At 44.3% G+C, this 16,631-nt stretch overlaps 1 protein-coding gene across 4 annotated transcripts in view; it reads right to left on the bottom strand.

Annotated features, from left to right (window-relative positions):
- Nucleotides 1–16,631, bottom strand: part of LOC147103114 (angiopoietin-2-like) — a 221,696-nt gene that overhangs the window by 56,018 nt on the left and 149,047 nt on the right. For all 4 annotated transcript variants that reach the window (XM_085962431.1, XM_085962432.1, XM_085962430.1 and 1 more), the window contains 2 exons: nucleotides 11,321–11,422; nucleotides 595–761 (listed from right to left, as the gene is read on the bottom strand). In XM_085962431.1, coding sequence (XP_085818557.1) covers nucleotides 595–761; nucleotides 11,321–11,422 — 269 coding nt within the window. The remainder of the gene's footprint in view (nucleotides 1–594; nucleotides 762–11,320; nucleotides 11,423–16,631) is intronic.

Below are 16,631 nucleotides of genomic sequence, written 5' to 3'. Positions count from 1 at the left end.
GTTCACCATTCCAACATATATCTGCAGATTACTTCAGAAATAATATTTTAAAATGAGAAAAGTGACAAGATATAGCCCACTGAATAGATTTTATTAATTCTAAACCAATTACTTAGAAGGTTAAGCTGCCCTTGAAAGGGTTGTACCAAAATTGGTCAACAGACAACTATTGCTGAATAAATAAAAAATCATTCCATTTTAAAGGATGTGCAACAAAGGTGGCTGCACATCCGATGTATTTGATATTTTGCATTGGCTACTAAAAACTGTCAATCTGGCTAAACAACACACATCTGACCATATTGTTGACCTATCTGATATAAATAACAACTTGCAACCAAAGTGAGTAAAGGTAATTACGGATCATATACTTGCTTTGCATTTTAAGAATAAAACCGTATTTTACAATTTTTGCAATAAAGTGATCTCACACAAAAGAATACATGGGAAGATATTTGAGATTCATTGCAAGGTGAATTTGTCCAACAGTTGGCCAAGTTTTGAGCCAAGACAATAATTACCAACCTCTGACCATCTGCCCTGTGGCATAAAACCCTGCAAATCAACTACATGAAACTCTCAAATTAAACTTACCGATACTTCTGTTCCTCACTTCCCAGAGCAAAGTAGTCAAAGACAGCAAATGCTTCATTTCCATTCCAGTCCTTCAGTTGAATGCGTAGAACATGAGGAGACTGGCTGGTAAGCAGGTGAACAAATTCATTTCCTAGCCAGTATTCTTCTGAGGGGTCTCCAAAACCCTGATGATTGAATAGTTGTAAACAATTATTAAGTATGATCACACAAAAGCAGAAGTACCTGACCCACATGTAACAAGACTTCAACTTAGTAAATAGCTTCTTTCAAAAGTATAAACACTTAAATGTATTTGTTTGCGAACTGCTAAGATAGAATGGCAATGTTATCCAAGGCTAATAATTCAGATGGCTGCAACAAAAACTGATACTCTGCTGATACAGGAAACTCCTTTTTATCCGGCACCGACGGGACCGGCGTGGTGCCGGTTGATCTAAAAGTCTGGATTACAGAGAGGTATACTTACCAAGGTACGAGAGCCCCGTACACAGCCACAGGTGCAGGAGCCCCGGTTACACGGCACTTGTGCAGGAGTCCCGGTTACATGGCCACAGATCCAGGAGTCCCTGTTGCACAGCCACAGGTGCAGGAACCCCGGTTACATGGCCACATATCCAGGAACCCCAGTTACCCGGCCACTAATATATAGTAAAACTTACCTGAACCTACTCCTGAATTTTGCCGGTTAAGAGAGATGTCTGGATATTTAGGTGTCGGTTAAAAGAGAGTTTCCTGTACTTAGCTTGGAGTAAAGTTAAATGCTAAATTTGTTCCAATTCATTCTGTGATCTTTTGTTTAAAAGAAGAAGGGTCATTGTCTTAATCGGCTGTTCTGCTGCCACCCTCACCCTATATGCTGAGCAAGAAGGAGCAGAAGAGAGAAGTACCATTTTGGAGAAAATAACATCATGCTCAAGTGGCACGAAGTGTTTCAATGCGGTTTACATCACAGGCTTGGAACAAGGCAACAGAAGCATCTGGTAAGCATATTTTTCGCAAAGGCTGCCTCCAATAAAAAAACTCTACTCAGTAACTGGAATGATGTTGAATGGAAAATATTCTACCTTTGCATAGTCAGAAACAGTACAAATTAGGCTACAGCTTACAGCATGCGGAGCACAATAATTATACAGCAGGTTACTCTTGCACATCATCTATGGGCTTGTTAAGCAAGATTAAATCAACCTTAGTCGTAAACAAAGTCTCCCTACTATTGTCCCCAACCTATTCCCTGCTACCAGGAAATATGTATTCCATTAATTATTACATTTAAACAGGCCTATGTAACCTGAGCTTTTCCCGCGTCCGTTCGAGTGCGCACTTTGGCTGCCGCTCCGGACCCGAGCCATTCCACTTTTTCCCCCCTATTTTCCTTTTCTCTCTATCCCTCCCTGACCGCACTCTCCTGTCATCATGCCTCCTTTCATCTCTCCTCTCTCGGATACTCTGCCCTCCCAAATCCCTACCCCGATCCTTCATTACTCTTCAACCTTCCTACTCTCCTGCCACTGTCCCAGACTTGACTCCCTCTTAGATAAGCCTACAGCTTCCCTCTGTGCCTCTCTTGGCATCCTACGAAGGGCCCATCGAGTCGTTTGTCGCTGCCGCCTTACGAGCAACAACCCCAACTGTCCCATCCTGCTCTCGCCAACCTTCCCACCCAGTGCGCCCACTGGGGGCAAATCTTGCCAATCTCCTCCCCATCCAACTCATCCCCCCCCAGCGCTGACCCTGTGGACGCTGGCAGTGGGGCAGCCATCACCAATCCTCTCCCCATCTCCCTCCAGAATGTCCGTTCACTTGCGAACAAGGCCCTTGCCATCCATGAGCTTATCATGGATGACTGCATTGATATCGTGGCCCTGACGGAAACTTAGTTGAGGGGTGATGACACCTTACCCTTAAATGAAGCCTCCCCACCTGGCTATACCTTCCACCACTTGCCCCACTCAGACCACCGTGCTGGTCACCAAATCACACCTTGGTCTGTCCCCCTACTCCTCCAGCAGTTTCTCCTCCTTTGAGAATCTCACCTTATTCCACCCCTCTCACCTCATTTAAAATTCTTGTTCTCTACCGCCCACCCAAGTACCATAAAAATGTTATTGCTGAGATATCTTCACTGTTCTCCTCTCTCAGTCTCTGCACCGGACGACTTCTCATCCTCGGCGATTTCAACCTCCGTCTCAATTCATCATGCTCCCTCTCCTTTGAGTTTACTAGCCTCCTATCCTCCCTCAATCTCTCTCGCCATGTAAACTCCCAAACCCATAGTCACGGCCACCTCCTCGAACTTGCCGTCTCTCGTGGCCTCGCTACTCCCATCGTGTCAATTGCAGATAAGGCCATCACTGACCACTTCCTCGTATCACTCTCCACCACCCCTCTCTCACAACTCTCTTACAGCTGCACTTATGAAATCCCAACTGTCCAGCCTTTGGCCCTCCATTCACCATGACATTTCTGCAGCTACCAATCTGCTCAAACACACGCTCACCACCACCTTTGATGCCCTAGTCTCTACTAAAACAATTATTCTCTCTCACCCTCTCAGATCTGGCTGGACCACATAAAGCATTATCGGGCCCTGCTCTCGGCTACCAAAATTGCTTACTATTCCAAAATCATTCTGGAATGCAAAGATTAACCCCAGCTCCTATTCTCTACTGCTAACCGTCTTCTTAAACCCCTCTCCCCTGTCTCCTCCCCCCTCACCTCCGATAACAAGTGTGAGGCGCTCATGGACTTCTTTGTCTCTAAGATTGAGACTGTGGCGGAGCCACTAAGGGACTCCGATCAACTGTATATAATTCCCTTTAACAATATGTTAGCTACAGCCGGAGTCCGTATCTTTGTATATACGGTTTGCATGTACAGAGCGCGGTCCCTTTAAGAGCATGGGCAAACGCGATGACGTCACGCCGTTCATCACGTGATCCCCCACCGGCGGGAAAAACGTGATGACGTCATGACGCCAGCCACAGGACTGCCCAAGCAGCCCTCGTGGAGCCTCCGAACTGACTAGACCTGTATTCGTAGTTCTCGTGCATTTGTTTGTTAAATTCAGTTTGTTTTACATTAAACATCGTTTGTTTCATCGCCTGAGTCGACCTCAGTCTCTTGATAGGAACTAGACATTCCTACAAGACCATCCATTCAGCTGCCTCTGCCACTTCCCTTTCTTCTCTAGCCCACTGGGCCAAACTTCCTCTAAGGTTTCCCCCTGTCCTAGCCCTGAACTCACATCTTTCTCCAGTTTCTCTAAATCTCCCCTCATGACCTCTCTACACTCACCTTGTCCACGAGACCCACCTCCTGCTCCCTCGACCCTATTTCCACCAAACTGCTGACCACCCAACTTCCTTTTCTGGCTCCCATGTTAGCTGATATTGTTAATGGTTCTCTCTCCTCAGGTACTGTCCCCTCTCCCTCACATCTGCTGTCATCACCCCTCTCCTTAACAAAACCAACCCTTGATCCCCCCGTCCTTGCAAACTACCACCCCATCTCCAACCACCCTTTCCTCTCCAAAGTCCTTGAATGTATTGTCGCCTCCCAAATCCGTGCCCATCTTTCCCGCAATTCCATGGTTGAATCCCTCCAATCAGGTTCCCGCCCTTGCCACAGTACCGAAACGGCTCTCATCAAATTCACAAATGACATCCTTTGTGACTGTGACAAAGGTACCTATCCCTCCTCTTCCTTCTTGACTTGTCCGCAGCCTTTGACACAGTTGACAACTTCATCCTTCTCCAACACCTCTCCGCTGTGGTCCAGCTGGGTGGAACTGCACACACTTGGTTCCATTCTTATCTATCTAATCGCAAGCAGAGAATCACCTGCAACAGCTTCTCTTCCCACTCCCGCATCTTTACCTCTGGTGTCCCCCAAGGATCTATCCTTGCTCCCCTCCTATTTCTCATCTACATGTTGCCCCTTGGTGACATTATCCGAAAATATAGCGTCAGTTTCCACATGTACGCTGACTACACCCAGCTCTACCTCATTACCTCTTCTCTCGACCCCTCCACGGACTCTAAATTGTCAGACTGCTTGTCCGACATGCAGTTTTGGATGAGCAAAAATCTTCTCCAATTAAATATTGGGAAGACCAAAGCCATTCTCAGTTCTGATGAAGGGTCATCGACCTGAAACGTTAACTCTATTTTTCTCTCCACGGATGTTGCCTGGCCTGCTGAGTTTTTCCAGCGTTTTCTGTTGTTATTTTGGATTTCCAGCATCCGCAGTATTTTGCTATCCCATTGTTTTCTGTCCCCGCCACAAACTTTGTTCCCGAGCCACTGACTCCATCCCTCTCCCTAACATCTGTCTGAGGCTGAACCACACTGTTCGCAACCTTGGTGTCATATTTGACCCTGAAATGAGCTTCCACCCACATATCTGCAGCATAACAAAGACCGCCTATTTCCACCTCTGTAACATCGCCCATCTCCGCCCTTGCCTCATCTCATCCGCTGCTGAAACCCTCATCCATGGGTTTATTACCTTTAGAGTTGACTATTCCAACGCACTCCTGGCTGGTCTCCCACATTCCACCCTACGTAAACTTGAGGTCATCCAAAACTCGGCTGCCTGTGTCCTAACTCGCAACAAGTCCCGTTCGCCCATCTCCCCTGTGCTTGCTGACCTACACTGGCTCCCGGTTAAGCAGCGCCTCATTTTCAAAATCCCTCCATGGCCTCGCCCCTCCCTATCTCTATAATCTCCTTCAACCCCACAACCTCCCCAAGATATCTGTGCTCCTCTAATTCTGCCCTCTTGAGCATCCCTGTTTATAATCGCTCAACCTTTGGTGGCCGTGCCTTCTGTTGCCTAGGCCCTAAGTTCTGTAATTCCCTCCCTAAAACTCTCCGCCTCACTACATCTCTTCCCTCCTTTAAGACACACCTTAAAACCTACCTCTTTGACTAAGCTTTTGGTCACTTGCCGTAATTTATCCTTATGTGGCTCAGTGTCAAATTTTGTGTCTTATAATACTCCTGTGCAGCACCTTGGGACATTTTATAACGTTAAAGGCGCTATATAAATACAAGTTGTTGTTGCTGTTGTTGTAGTTTATCCACTGTCTCAAAAAACATGCCTCATTTAAGAAGTAAACTTCCTACTCCATACTATTTCTACGTCCTATACCAGCTGAAAGAAATTACTTACAGGATTGTACTGTTGACCTGTGTCCGTGAGGAACCAGAATTGAGATTGCCCAAACACATTTTTTTAGGACCCCTGAAGATGGCAGAAGGAAGAGACTTTTAGCCCGTCAATCTGGGTGATTCAAATCTCGGTCCTAGGTGATGGGATAGTGTTCTGATAATTGCACTCACCAATTCTCCTTACTTTGCAATTTCTGTAGGTTGGAAACTTTCGTTTGGGAGAAAATAAATACTCAAAATATTTTTCAGTGTTAGTAAAAAAAAATATGGTTGCACATAATGAATCTGATAACAAAAGATCTGATTTAAAAGGGACATTAATTGTCAGCCATGGCTTAGTTGTTAACACTCTCGCAGCCAAATGTCAACAGTTTTATCACCATGGCAGAATAAGGGATAACGGTTTGCAATTGTTGGTTACGTGATACAGATTAGACGTCTTATTTTGACACTTGAAAGCAACTAGAAATTATGCTTCCAAGCAGATAATGTGCTGCATTTATTCGTCATCAAAGTATCTTTATCTTCACTGATTTCTAAACAAAAGGAATCTGCCTTTCTCAGAGACCATCAGTTTCCTATCTTCTATTTTGAAACTTAGTGAAGGATGACAGCCTTTGTTTAGCACTAGCGATTTAAAAAATCATAAAATTAAAACAGAACTTCCTGTTTTCATTGTAACAATTTTCTTTTGTAACTTGAAGAATTTACCCTTTAAGTACAAAGAAACAGAGAAAAAAACTGAACTAGAATGCAGATAGCAACAGTAATGAGAAGATTTAGAGGCGATATGATCGACGTGTTTTAAAATGTTAAAAGAATTTGATATGGTAGATAATGATATGAAAATATTTCCTTTGGTGGGGGAATCAAGAACAAGGGGACAAAATGGCCTGGATTTTGCGATCAGTGGCGAACCAATGGCGTTTGCCATTCATTACGCTTACAGCTGCCCATAGACTATCAAAATTGCTCTGAGTTTATACCTGGTGCTCATGATGAGAAATGACCCTGTATCCAATACTGACAACATAAGCAAACAAGTCGTGGGTACTTTATAGTTTATCAAAAATTGATTTTGTAAAAAAAAGAAAAGAATTAATTTATATAGCGCCTTTCATAACCACCGGATGTCCCAAAGCGCTTTACAGCCAATTAATAATTTTTGAAGTGTAGTCACTGTTGTAATGTAGAAACGCGGCAGCCAATTTGCACATTGCAAGCTCCCACAAACAGCAATGTGATAATGACCAGATTTGTTTTATTTAAATGAGGCCTTGCTGAAAACCACATCCCTGGCTTTCCCAGGTTCATGGTCTGCTACAGGACTCCTCCGCACCCTTCCTGCCTCCTTGTTAATATCGAGGCCATTTTGGAATTTTGGAACTAGTATTGGATGTTTTCATGACACGAAAGTTCTGATCATATTGCCGCAGCAGAAAAACCTCTGGTAATAATTGGCCATTGACACATCGACAGTTCTCAATGGTGGGAATTGGGTATGGGATCATTGTGTGCTCACTGACATCATTATTTGTGTTCAACGCTACAAAAGGAGAAAAACATAGCTTTTGACATTAATGAAAATATTTGTCTAATGGCCATTTTCACTTGGTTGATAATAAATATCTTCATATTACTGCCTGGAATGTAACCATAGGATATTGCAAAACCCACCAGAGATGCACATACTAATATAACTCTTATGGCTAGCAGTTAAACCTGATTCCTCCAACCACAAATATGTGGATTGTGCAGCTGTGGGACATTTACCAGACAGAGAATGTGAAGTATAGACTCTGCCTAAGTTGGGAAATTATTAACCAGTCTGGAACTCCTGCAAGTTCTTTCTTCCCTGGAGGCCTTTCCAATAGATCAACTCTCACAAATCCCACAACACTCTCCTGCAGAGCGAGGGATCGGTTAATAACAAATAGAAAACACACTACCATTGGTCTTCTGCTATACAGAAAGTGACCTAACCCAACCCCTCGCCTTTCCCTCAGAGACCGTGCGGGATTGCCCTTGAATTTCTATGGTGCCTTTCATGCCCCCAGGATGTCTCGCAGCTAATGAAATGCTGTCACTCTAGTTGTCTAGGCAAACACAGCAGCCAATATGCTCACAGCAAATCCCCTCTAAACAACAATGAGATAAATGACCAAATAATCTGGGGTTTTCTTGGTTAGTTGAGGAATAAAGAGTGGCCATGACACCTGGAGAACTCAGAAATGCTGGAAGGTCAGTCAGCATCTATGAAGAGAACAGACAAGTTAACGTTTCAGGTGTGGTCCCTCTGTTGGAACTGAAAGAAATTACGATGAACAGCATTTAAAAATGAACAGACATATGAGAGAGGGAGTAGAATGATACATTTCCTCCCTCGTATGTATGAGTTTTTCCTCTCCTTTCCCTTTGTACTGTTCCTTCCTAAATGCTGTCCATTTGTATATTGTACAGTTCTGATGAAGGGTCTACACTTGAAATGTTTATATGTTCAATACACAAATGCTGACTGACCTGCTTCTGTTCTTATTTCAGATTTCCAGCAGTTTTTTGCATTTTTGCTTACACAGTAGAACTTCCCTGTTCTTCGACAAATAGTGCAATGGGATTTCTAAACAACCAGATCGGGCCTTGGTTTAACATTTATTCCAAAATATGGCACATTCGACAATGCAGCCCTGATCTATCAGCCTAGATTATGAGTGCTCAAGTCCTGGAGTTCAGTAGTTTCTGACTCAGGCGAGAGTGCCACCAGGGAGCAAAACTGACACTTGTGAATATGTACCAGTCCAACATCAATGTGAAAATCACTGTGCAATTTGAGTATTTTAAATTGGAAAGAAAAATGTTGTACCTGGACTGCTAATTGGTAAATGTTTGCCTGTTGCAACTTGAAATATATTTATTTTTAATGTTTGGTTTCTTGAAATGAAATGTGAAAACACCCATTGGATCTGACATTTATTCCACTGCTGAGGGATGTGGCATTATTCACAAGCAACAAAGTCACTGGTGAGTTAATTACTGTAAGTCTCCATCATGAGTCAAATAAACATGTTGAATGGCCAAGAGATGGCTCGATCGGCGATCCGGGCACAAATTGCGCTCAAAATTGCACTCCTTTTTAGAAGGTTTTTTTGCGCAAACTCACTTGCATATCTCCGAATGTAAGATCTGCCATGTGCCAGTGCAATCGGGCAGCGTTTTAGAACGTAATTTTTTTTTTGCATTAAGAAATATTCCTTAATATATTTAAGAGTGGTAACCTGGTGCAGTTTTATTAATACAGTTGAAAATGGGTTTCACAAAAAATAAGCATTTTTAATAACAGTGTCTGGTCCACTACCTGTGAGTAACCTGATTTTAAATAACTGAAAATGACTTTTAAAAACTATATAGAACCATTTACTCGTTACATTGGTGTACAGTAGTCAGTTTCTTAGTAAAAAAGCATTTTTAATTTTAAAAGCTTTTAAAATGTGGCTTTTTTTGCCCTTGTGCCAAAAAAAAGCTTCATTTTAAGAGCCTCCTCGAAGGCCTGCAAATAGGTGCAATTAACGAAAGCTCGCCATGGTGATCAAGGAATCAAGGGAGATGGGGATAGTCCAGGAATGTGGAGTTGAGGTCGAAGATCAGCCATTATCTTATTGAATGGTGCAGCAGGTTCGAGGGGCCAAATGGCCTACTCCAGCCCCTATTTCTTATGTTCTTCTGTGACTATTTTCGATCTGGGGAACGTGGCCAGTTTTGTGGGCGGGTCCAGCTTCCAGCGCGATGTTTTTTAAACCAACGCAAAAGATCACGCAAACTTGAGTTGCACGGAGCATAATTTGTGCTTGAAATTCCTCGACCTTTTACACTGGTTTGGCCGATTTTGGCCGAATTGCGCTGGAAATACCAGCGTAACCGAGTGGAAACTCCAGCCCGTATGTTATTCAGCAACTTCATACAGCATATTTTCCATTAATATGACATATTTCACCTGTCCTAGTGTCTCCTTCTTTGGCTCGGTGTCAACTTTCTTGGTCTGATTATGCTCGTGAAGTGCCTTTAGGACGTTCTACTACATTAAAGGCATTTTATATAAATGCAAGTTGTTGTTAGCGTTATGCATACAGTATTTGTGCAGCATTGTTAAAGATTAAAAGGAGACCTAGACCTTAGTGGAGTTCTAGTCTGTATTGCTTGACGTGGAATAATATGCAGAAGTGCACCAACATCCAAGGTATCTGAGGAAGCTCTTCCAGCTCCTTTCTTGCACTTCTAGATAGAAAAAAAGATTTCTCTCACCTCTAGTCTCCAAACTCTCTCCCTATTGCAAGGTTTTTCTAATTAATACTACTATGGTCATTGCTTCCCTGAGGTTTCTTCTCGTGCTCCTCCTAAGCTGCAGATACATCACCCTGCACGCTCTTCCTTCTCCCTGCAGTCTCGCTGTGTTGAAATCAACACACATCGTGCACTCTCCACAGGATCACAAGACACTTATTGTGGAGGAATGTCATTCAGCCCATCTTAATTCCTCCATCCAAAAAGATCCCGCCTTCACCCCATTGCTGCATCTAGTTTTTAGCTTTGCACCACCACCATTCATGAGTTTGTTTAAGTCCAGGCAGTCTTCGCATGTGAAGGCAACGGATGTCGGGCCGCTTGCCTCGCCAGAGGGTACAGCAGCAATGAGGTGGGGGTCAATGGCGAGGACTTTGGCAGCACTCCTTGCTTCTTCTGGCTCCACAGCAACTTTCTCTCCCCCTCTCAATCTCCCGGTCGCCCTGCTTTCCCAGTCCCCTTTAAGGACATTACGTGATCTTCGAGTCTTCTTCTCCAGTTGCATGGGGATGTCATTGGGTGTCCACAGCTCACCGGTTTGATGATAATGAGACCCGAGGCCCAATATTAGGCGCAGGGATCATTTCCTAAGCCCCCAGCGCCATTTTTTTGGGCACTAACAAATTTTTGCCCCCATAAATCCCTGAAGATTTACTTGTTCCAAGCCTTTTCAACTTGTGTGGGACTGCCATCTCACTTGTCCTGAATTTTGTCCTGGTACTCTTCTTTGGGTAGGGCACATTGTCCAGGTGTCCCCTTCTGAATATTTTGAGGAAGTTAACATCAGAATATTTCCTATCTTGTGTTCATCCTCACTTTCAAGCCCATTTGTATCTTTTAAAAATCTCACTTTTTCTCTGGCAGTCTGTTACTACTGTAGTGCTGAACAAGCATTGAGCCACTCTTTTTCAGAGCATCAAAACTATCAAAGTTCTTACCCCCTCTGTCCTCCCTTCCTCCTACAAGTGATTAGCTTTTAAAACCCACACTTGCCATCACCTACTCACTACGACTGAATCTACCTTCTCTTCTCTCCTATTGGTTTCAACCTTGGCCTTGGGCCATTAAGGTGTCTCAACAAAACACGTGCTTTTTGCTTCACATAAGTGCAGATTACTTTCTGATGCAAATGACTCCAGAAACATTTTATGCTAATCAACTTTTACTCTCAAATTCAGAACTTTTTAAAAAAAAATCAAAAGCGAAGTGTTTCTCACCAGTTTGTATTCCTTCCAGTCACGGTTAAATTCTACATTCCCATCTTCACGATGCTGGAAGACCGTCCATCCCCCTCCATTGATCTCCATATCACAGAGAGCCTATAGAGTAGAAATGGGAAGGTCATCATTCAAATAATCTGCGTTGGCATTTTAAAAAGGAGCTTCAGAGTGGAATTAATGCAGATTGTGTTTCATTTTCAACATCTTTGTGCTGGATTCCCATCAATTCTGACCAGACCTTTAGCCAATCATTGGTCAACTTCAATGTGTTCCTTGGTAAGATTACTTGGCCTCAGCTCTGCTAAACTGAATTCTTCTCAAACAGTGAAGTACAACAAGGAAATTATTGAGCAGTAAAGATGATTTTACTTCAATAGGTACAGTCAGTATTTCATCTCATTTTTGTTCATTTTTGTGTCAGGGTATCATGTGTAATTGTTGCTTTAAGGATTTCAAAGACGACATAAATCTATTATCTCACTAAAATAGTTATAATTGTATTATGATAATCAACATTACTAATGGCCCTGATATTTACTGGGGCATGTGTTTGGAGCGGGTGGGGGGGGGGGCGGTGAGGAGTTATGGACGGGATCCCCGATCGCCCTGCATTTTAAAAATGTATTTTCCAGGTTTTCCGCCCAACAGCCAACCTGATTGACAGGCAAGAAAAGGCTGTGGTCAGGAGCAGGTAGGCTTAGTGGTGTAGGGAGGAGATATCACGGGGGGGGGGGGTCGGGGAAGCTGACAGATCGCGGGTGGAAGAGAGATGGGGGGGGATCGGTGATGGATAGATCCCGGGGAGGGAGCGTTTACAGGGTTGGCTTGTTGGGCCTGGAGGAAACACTTCTGCTCCTCCTGGCCCACAAGCAGTGCTGTAAAGACACTTACCTTATGGATCTGGCCCTTCTCGACTCCTTTTATCTGCCGGGTTTCCCAAAGCCAGGGAAACCCAACCGACAGCAGTTAAAAATAGAAACCTTGTTAAAATGGAGGCACGCAGCCTCCTGAAAATGTTTCAGCGATCACCTGTCCCGCTTCCGTTAAAAAAGGAAGTGGGCGGCTTCAAGGCAGGTTGGGTTCCCACCTGACCCAAACCCACCCATTTTGAGGGGTAAAAATTACCCACAATGGGGCCGACTTTCCCACAGGTGCGGGGAATTGTCGGGTTCCGACATGAATCTAAATGGGTCAGCCAGCTGGATGCAATTTTCGCACAATTGGCCAATGAATTTCCAGTGTGTGGGCACCCTTGCTAATTGACTATTTCCAGTCAGAAAGCCCCACATTATGATGTCACCATTTGTGGTGCTTTTAAAGTCTACAGCAAGCTTTTCAACCTCTGCAGGCTTCCCAACGAGCCGTCCAGAATGGCAGAGGAGCCTGCAGCAGCTGTTGCCAGTGGCAGAGCCCGAGCTGCCGCCAAATTTGATGAGACGTCACTGCAGACATTAGTGGATGGGGTTAGGGCCCACAGGGAGGTCCTCTTCCCTACCTCGGGGAGGAAGAGGCCTCCCAATGAGACCAGGACTTCTTGGATGGAGGTGGCAGCCGAGGTGAACTCTCAGGGAGTCACGCGAAGAACTTGGATGCAGTGCAGGAAGCGATTTCATGACCTTCACCATACAGGAAAAGGAAGTATGAAGTTTCCATCACCCTCAACCTGATCCCCATTGCCTTTCCCCAACAGCACTCAGCTTCAGCACTCTCTTCTTCCACATCCCACTTCACAGTCACATCCATGCACCCTTACCCATTCCCTCTCTCTCTATGCTCACATAGAAACACAGAAACATAGAAGTTAGGAGCAGGAGTAGGCCATTTGGCCTTTCGAGCCTGCTCCGCCATTCAATGAGATCATGGCTGATCATCCAAATTCAGTACCCTGTCCCTGCCTTCTCCCCATATCACTTGATCCCTTTAGCCTTAAGAAATATATCCAACTCCTTCTTGAATATATTTAATGAACTGGCCTCCACCGCCCTCTGTGACAGAGAATTCCACAGGTTCACCACTCTCTGGGTGAAGAAATTCCTCCTCATTTCAGTCCAAAATGGCTTACCCCTTATCCTTAGACTATGACCCCTGGTTCTGGACTCCCCGGCCATCAGAAACATTCTTCCTGCATCTAGTCTGTCCAGGCCTGACAGAATTTTATAGGTTTCGATGAGATCCCCTCTCAATCTTCTAAACTCCAGTGAGTATAAGCCCAATCGACACAATCTCTCCTCATACGTCATTCCTGCCATCCCAGGTATCAGCCTGGTGAATCTTCGCTGAACTCCTCCCATGGCAAGAACGTCCTTCCTCAGATAAGGTGACCAAAACTGCACACAATACTCAAGGTGCGGTCTCACCAAGGCCCTGTACAACTGCAGCAAGACATCCTTGTTCCTGTACTCAAACCCTCTTGCTACGAAGGCCAACATACCATTTGCCTTCTTAACCATCTGCTGCACCTGCATGCTTACCTTCAGCGACTGGTGCACAAGAACACCCAGGTCTCTTTGCACTTCCCCTTCTCCCAATCTATTGCCATTCAAAAAATAATCTGCCTTCCTGTTTTTGCCACCAAAGTGGATAACCTCACATTTATCCACATTATAGTGCATTTGCCATGTTTCTGCCCAATCACCCAACCTGTCCAAATCGTATTGGAGTTTCACGACATCCTCCTAACAGCATACCCTCCCACCCAGCTTTGTGTCGTCTGCAAATTTGGAGATATTACATCCAATTCCCTCGTCCAGATCATTAATATATATTGTGAACAGCTGGGATCCTAGGACCGATCCTTGCAGTACCCCACTAGTCACTGCCTGCCACTCGGAAACTGACCCGTTTATTCCAACTCTTTGCTTTCTGTCCGCCAACCAGTTCTCTATCCAAGTCAATACCTTGCCCCCAATCCCATGTGCCTTAATTTTGCATGCTAATCTCTTATGCGTGACCTTATCGAAAGCCTTCTGAAAGTCCAAATACACCACATCCACTGGTTCTCCCTTATCTATTTTACCAGTTACATCCTTAAAAAATTACAGTAGATTAGTCAAGCATGATTTACCTTTTGTAAATCCATGTTGACTTTGTCCGATCCAGTCACTGCTTTCCAAGTGCTCTGCTATTACATCTTTTATAATGGACTCTAGCATTTTCCCCACTACCGATGTCAGGCTTACCGGTCTATAATTCCCTGCTTTTTCTCTACCACCTTTTTGAATAGTGGGGTAACATTAGCTACCCTCCAATCCATGGGTACTGTTCCAGAGCCTATCGAGTTCTGGAAGATGACCATCAATGCATCTACTATTTCTAGGGCCACTTCCTTAAGTACCCTGGGATGTAGATTATCAGGCCTTGGGGATTTATCAGCCTTCAGTCCCATCAATTTTCCTAACACCATTTCCCTACAAATACTGATTTCTTTCAGTTCCACCCTTTCATCAGATCCTATGTTCCCCGGCATCTCTGGGAGGTTATTTGTGTCCTCCTTTGTGAAGACAGAACCAAAATATGCATTTAGTTGGTCTGCCATTTCTTTGTTCCCCATTATAAATTCCCCTGATTCTGACTGCAAGGGACCTACGCTTGACTTCACCAATCTTTTTCTCTTCACACATCTTAAAAGCTTTTACAGTCAGTTTTTATGTTCCCTGCAAGCTTACTCTCAATCTATTTTCCCTTTCTTAATTAATCCCTTTGTCCTCCTTTGTTGAATCCTAAACTGCTCCCAATCCTCAGGATTATTGCTTTTTCTGGCCAATTTATATGTCCTCTCCTTGGATCTTATGCTATCCCTAATTTCCCTTGTTAGCCACGGTTGAGTCACCTTTTTTGTTTTAATTTTATGCCAAACTGGGATGAACAAATTCTGTAGTTCATCCATTCGGTCTTTGAATGTTTGCCATTGCCTAGCCACCGTCAACTCTTTGAGTGACATTCCCCAATCAATCCTACCCAACTCGCTCCTCAGACCATCGTAGTTTCCTTTATTTAAATTCTGGTCCCTAGTCTCTGAGTCAACTACTTCATTCTCCATCTTAATGAAGAATTCGATCATATTATGATCGCTCCGACCCAAGGGGCCTCGTACAACAAGATTGCTAAGTAGCCCTTTCTCGTTACATAATACCCAGTCTCAATTCTACCCATACAGATTCCACATCATCATAGCTAATATCCTTCCTTACAATTGTGTTAATCCCTTCTTTAACCAGTAATGCTACCCCACCTACCTTTATTTTTTGCCTATCTTTCCTGAATATTGAATACCCCTGGATGTTGAGTTCCCAGCCTTGGCCATCCTTGAGCCATGTTTCCGTAATCCCAACCAAATCATATACGTTTACCTCTATTTGCGCAGCCAATTCATCCACCTTATTACGAATGCTCCTCGCATTAAGACACAAAGCCTTCAGGCTTGTTTTTTTAATGCTCTTAGACCTATTAGAATTATTTACTGTGGCCATGTTTGATTTAAACCGTTGATTTCTCTGACTGCCACTTTTGTTTTTCTCCTTCCTATCTTTTGCTTTTATCCTTCTTTCCCTTTCCTCTGTCTCCCTGCTCAGGTTCCCAACCCCCTGCCATTTTAGTTTAAACCCTCCCCCAGAGCATGAGCAAACACTCCCCCTAGGACATTGGTTCCAGCCCTGCCCAGGTGCAGACCGTCTGGTTTGATCTGGTCCCAACTCCCCCAGAACCGGTTCCAATGTCCCAGGAACTTGATTCCCTCCCCTTTGCACCATTCCTCTAGCCACATATTCATCTGAAATATCCTTCTATTTCTACTCTGACTAGCACGTGGCACTGGTAGCAATCCTGGGATTACTACCTTTGAGGTCCTATTTTTTAATTTACCTCCTAATTCCCTATATTCCGCTTTTAGGACCTCTTCCCGCTTTTTACCTATATCGTTGGTGCCTATATGCACCACGACAACTGGCTGTTCACCCTCCCCTTCCAAGATGTTCTGCAGCCGCTCTGAGACATCCTTGACCCTTGCACCAGGGAGGCAACACACCATCCTGGAGTCTCGTTTGCGGCCGCAGAAACGCCTATCTATTCCCCTTACAATAGAATCCCCTATTACTATAGCTCTCCCACTCTTTTTCCTCCCGTACTGTGCAGCAGAGCCTCCCCTGGTGCCAGGAAGTTGGCTGCTGCTGCTTTCCTCTGATAAGCCATCCCACCCAACAGCACTCAAAGTGGTGTATCTGTTTGAGAGGGGGATGTCCACATAACTATTCCACCATGCAGCCCTCACACTGCCTCTCACTCTGATGCTTGGAACACAACTGACAACACA

This window comes from Somniosus microcephalus, chromosome 20 (genome assembly GCF_052327205.1).
Source record: "Somniosus microcephalus isolate GS21.2 chromosome 20, FLI_Smic_1.0, whole genome shotgun sequence".
Classification (NCBI taxonomy): Eukaryota; Metazoa; Chordata; class Chondrichthyes; order Squaliformes; family Somniosidae; genus Somniosus; species Somniosus microcephalus.
Note: the sequence above shows the minus strand (reverse complement) of the source record. Positions and strands in the feature narration are given on the sequence as shown.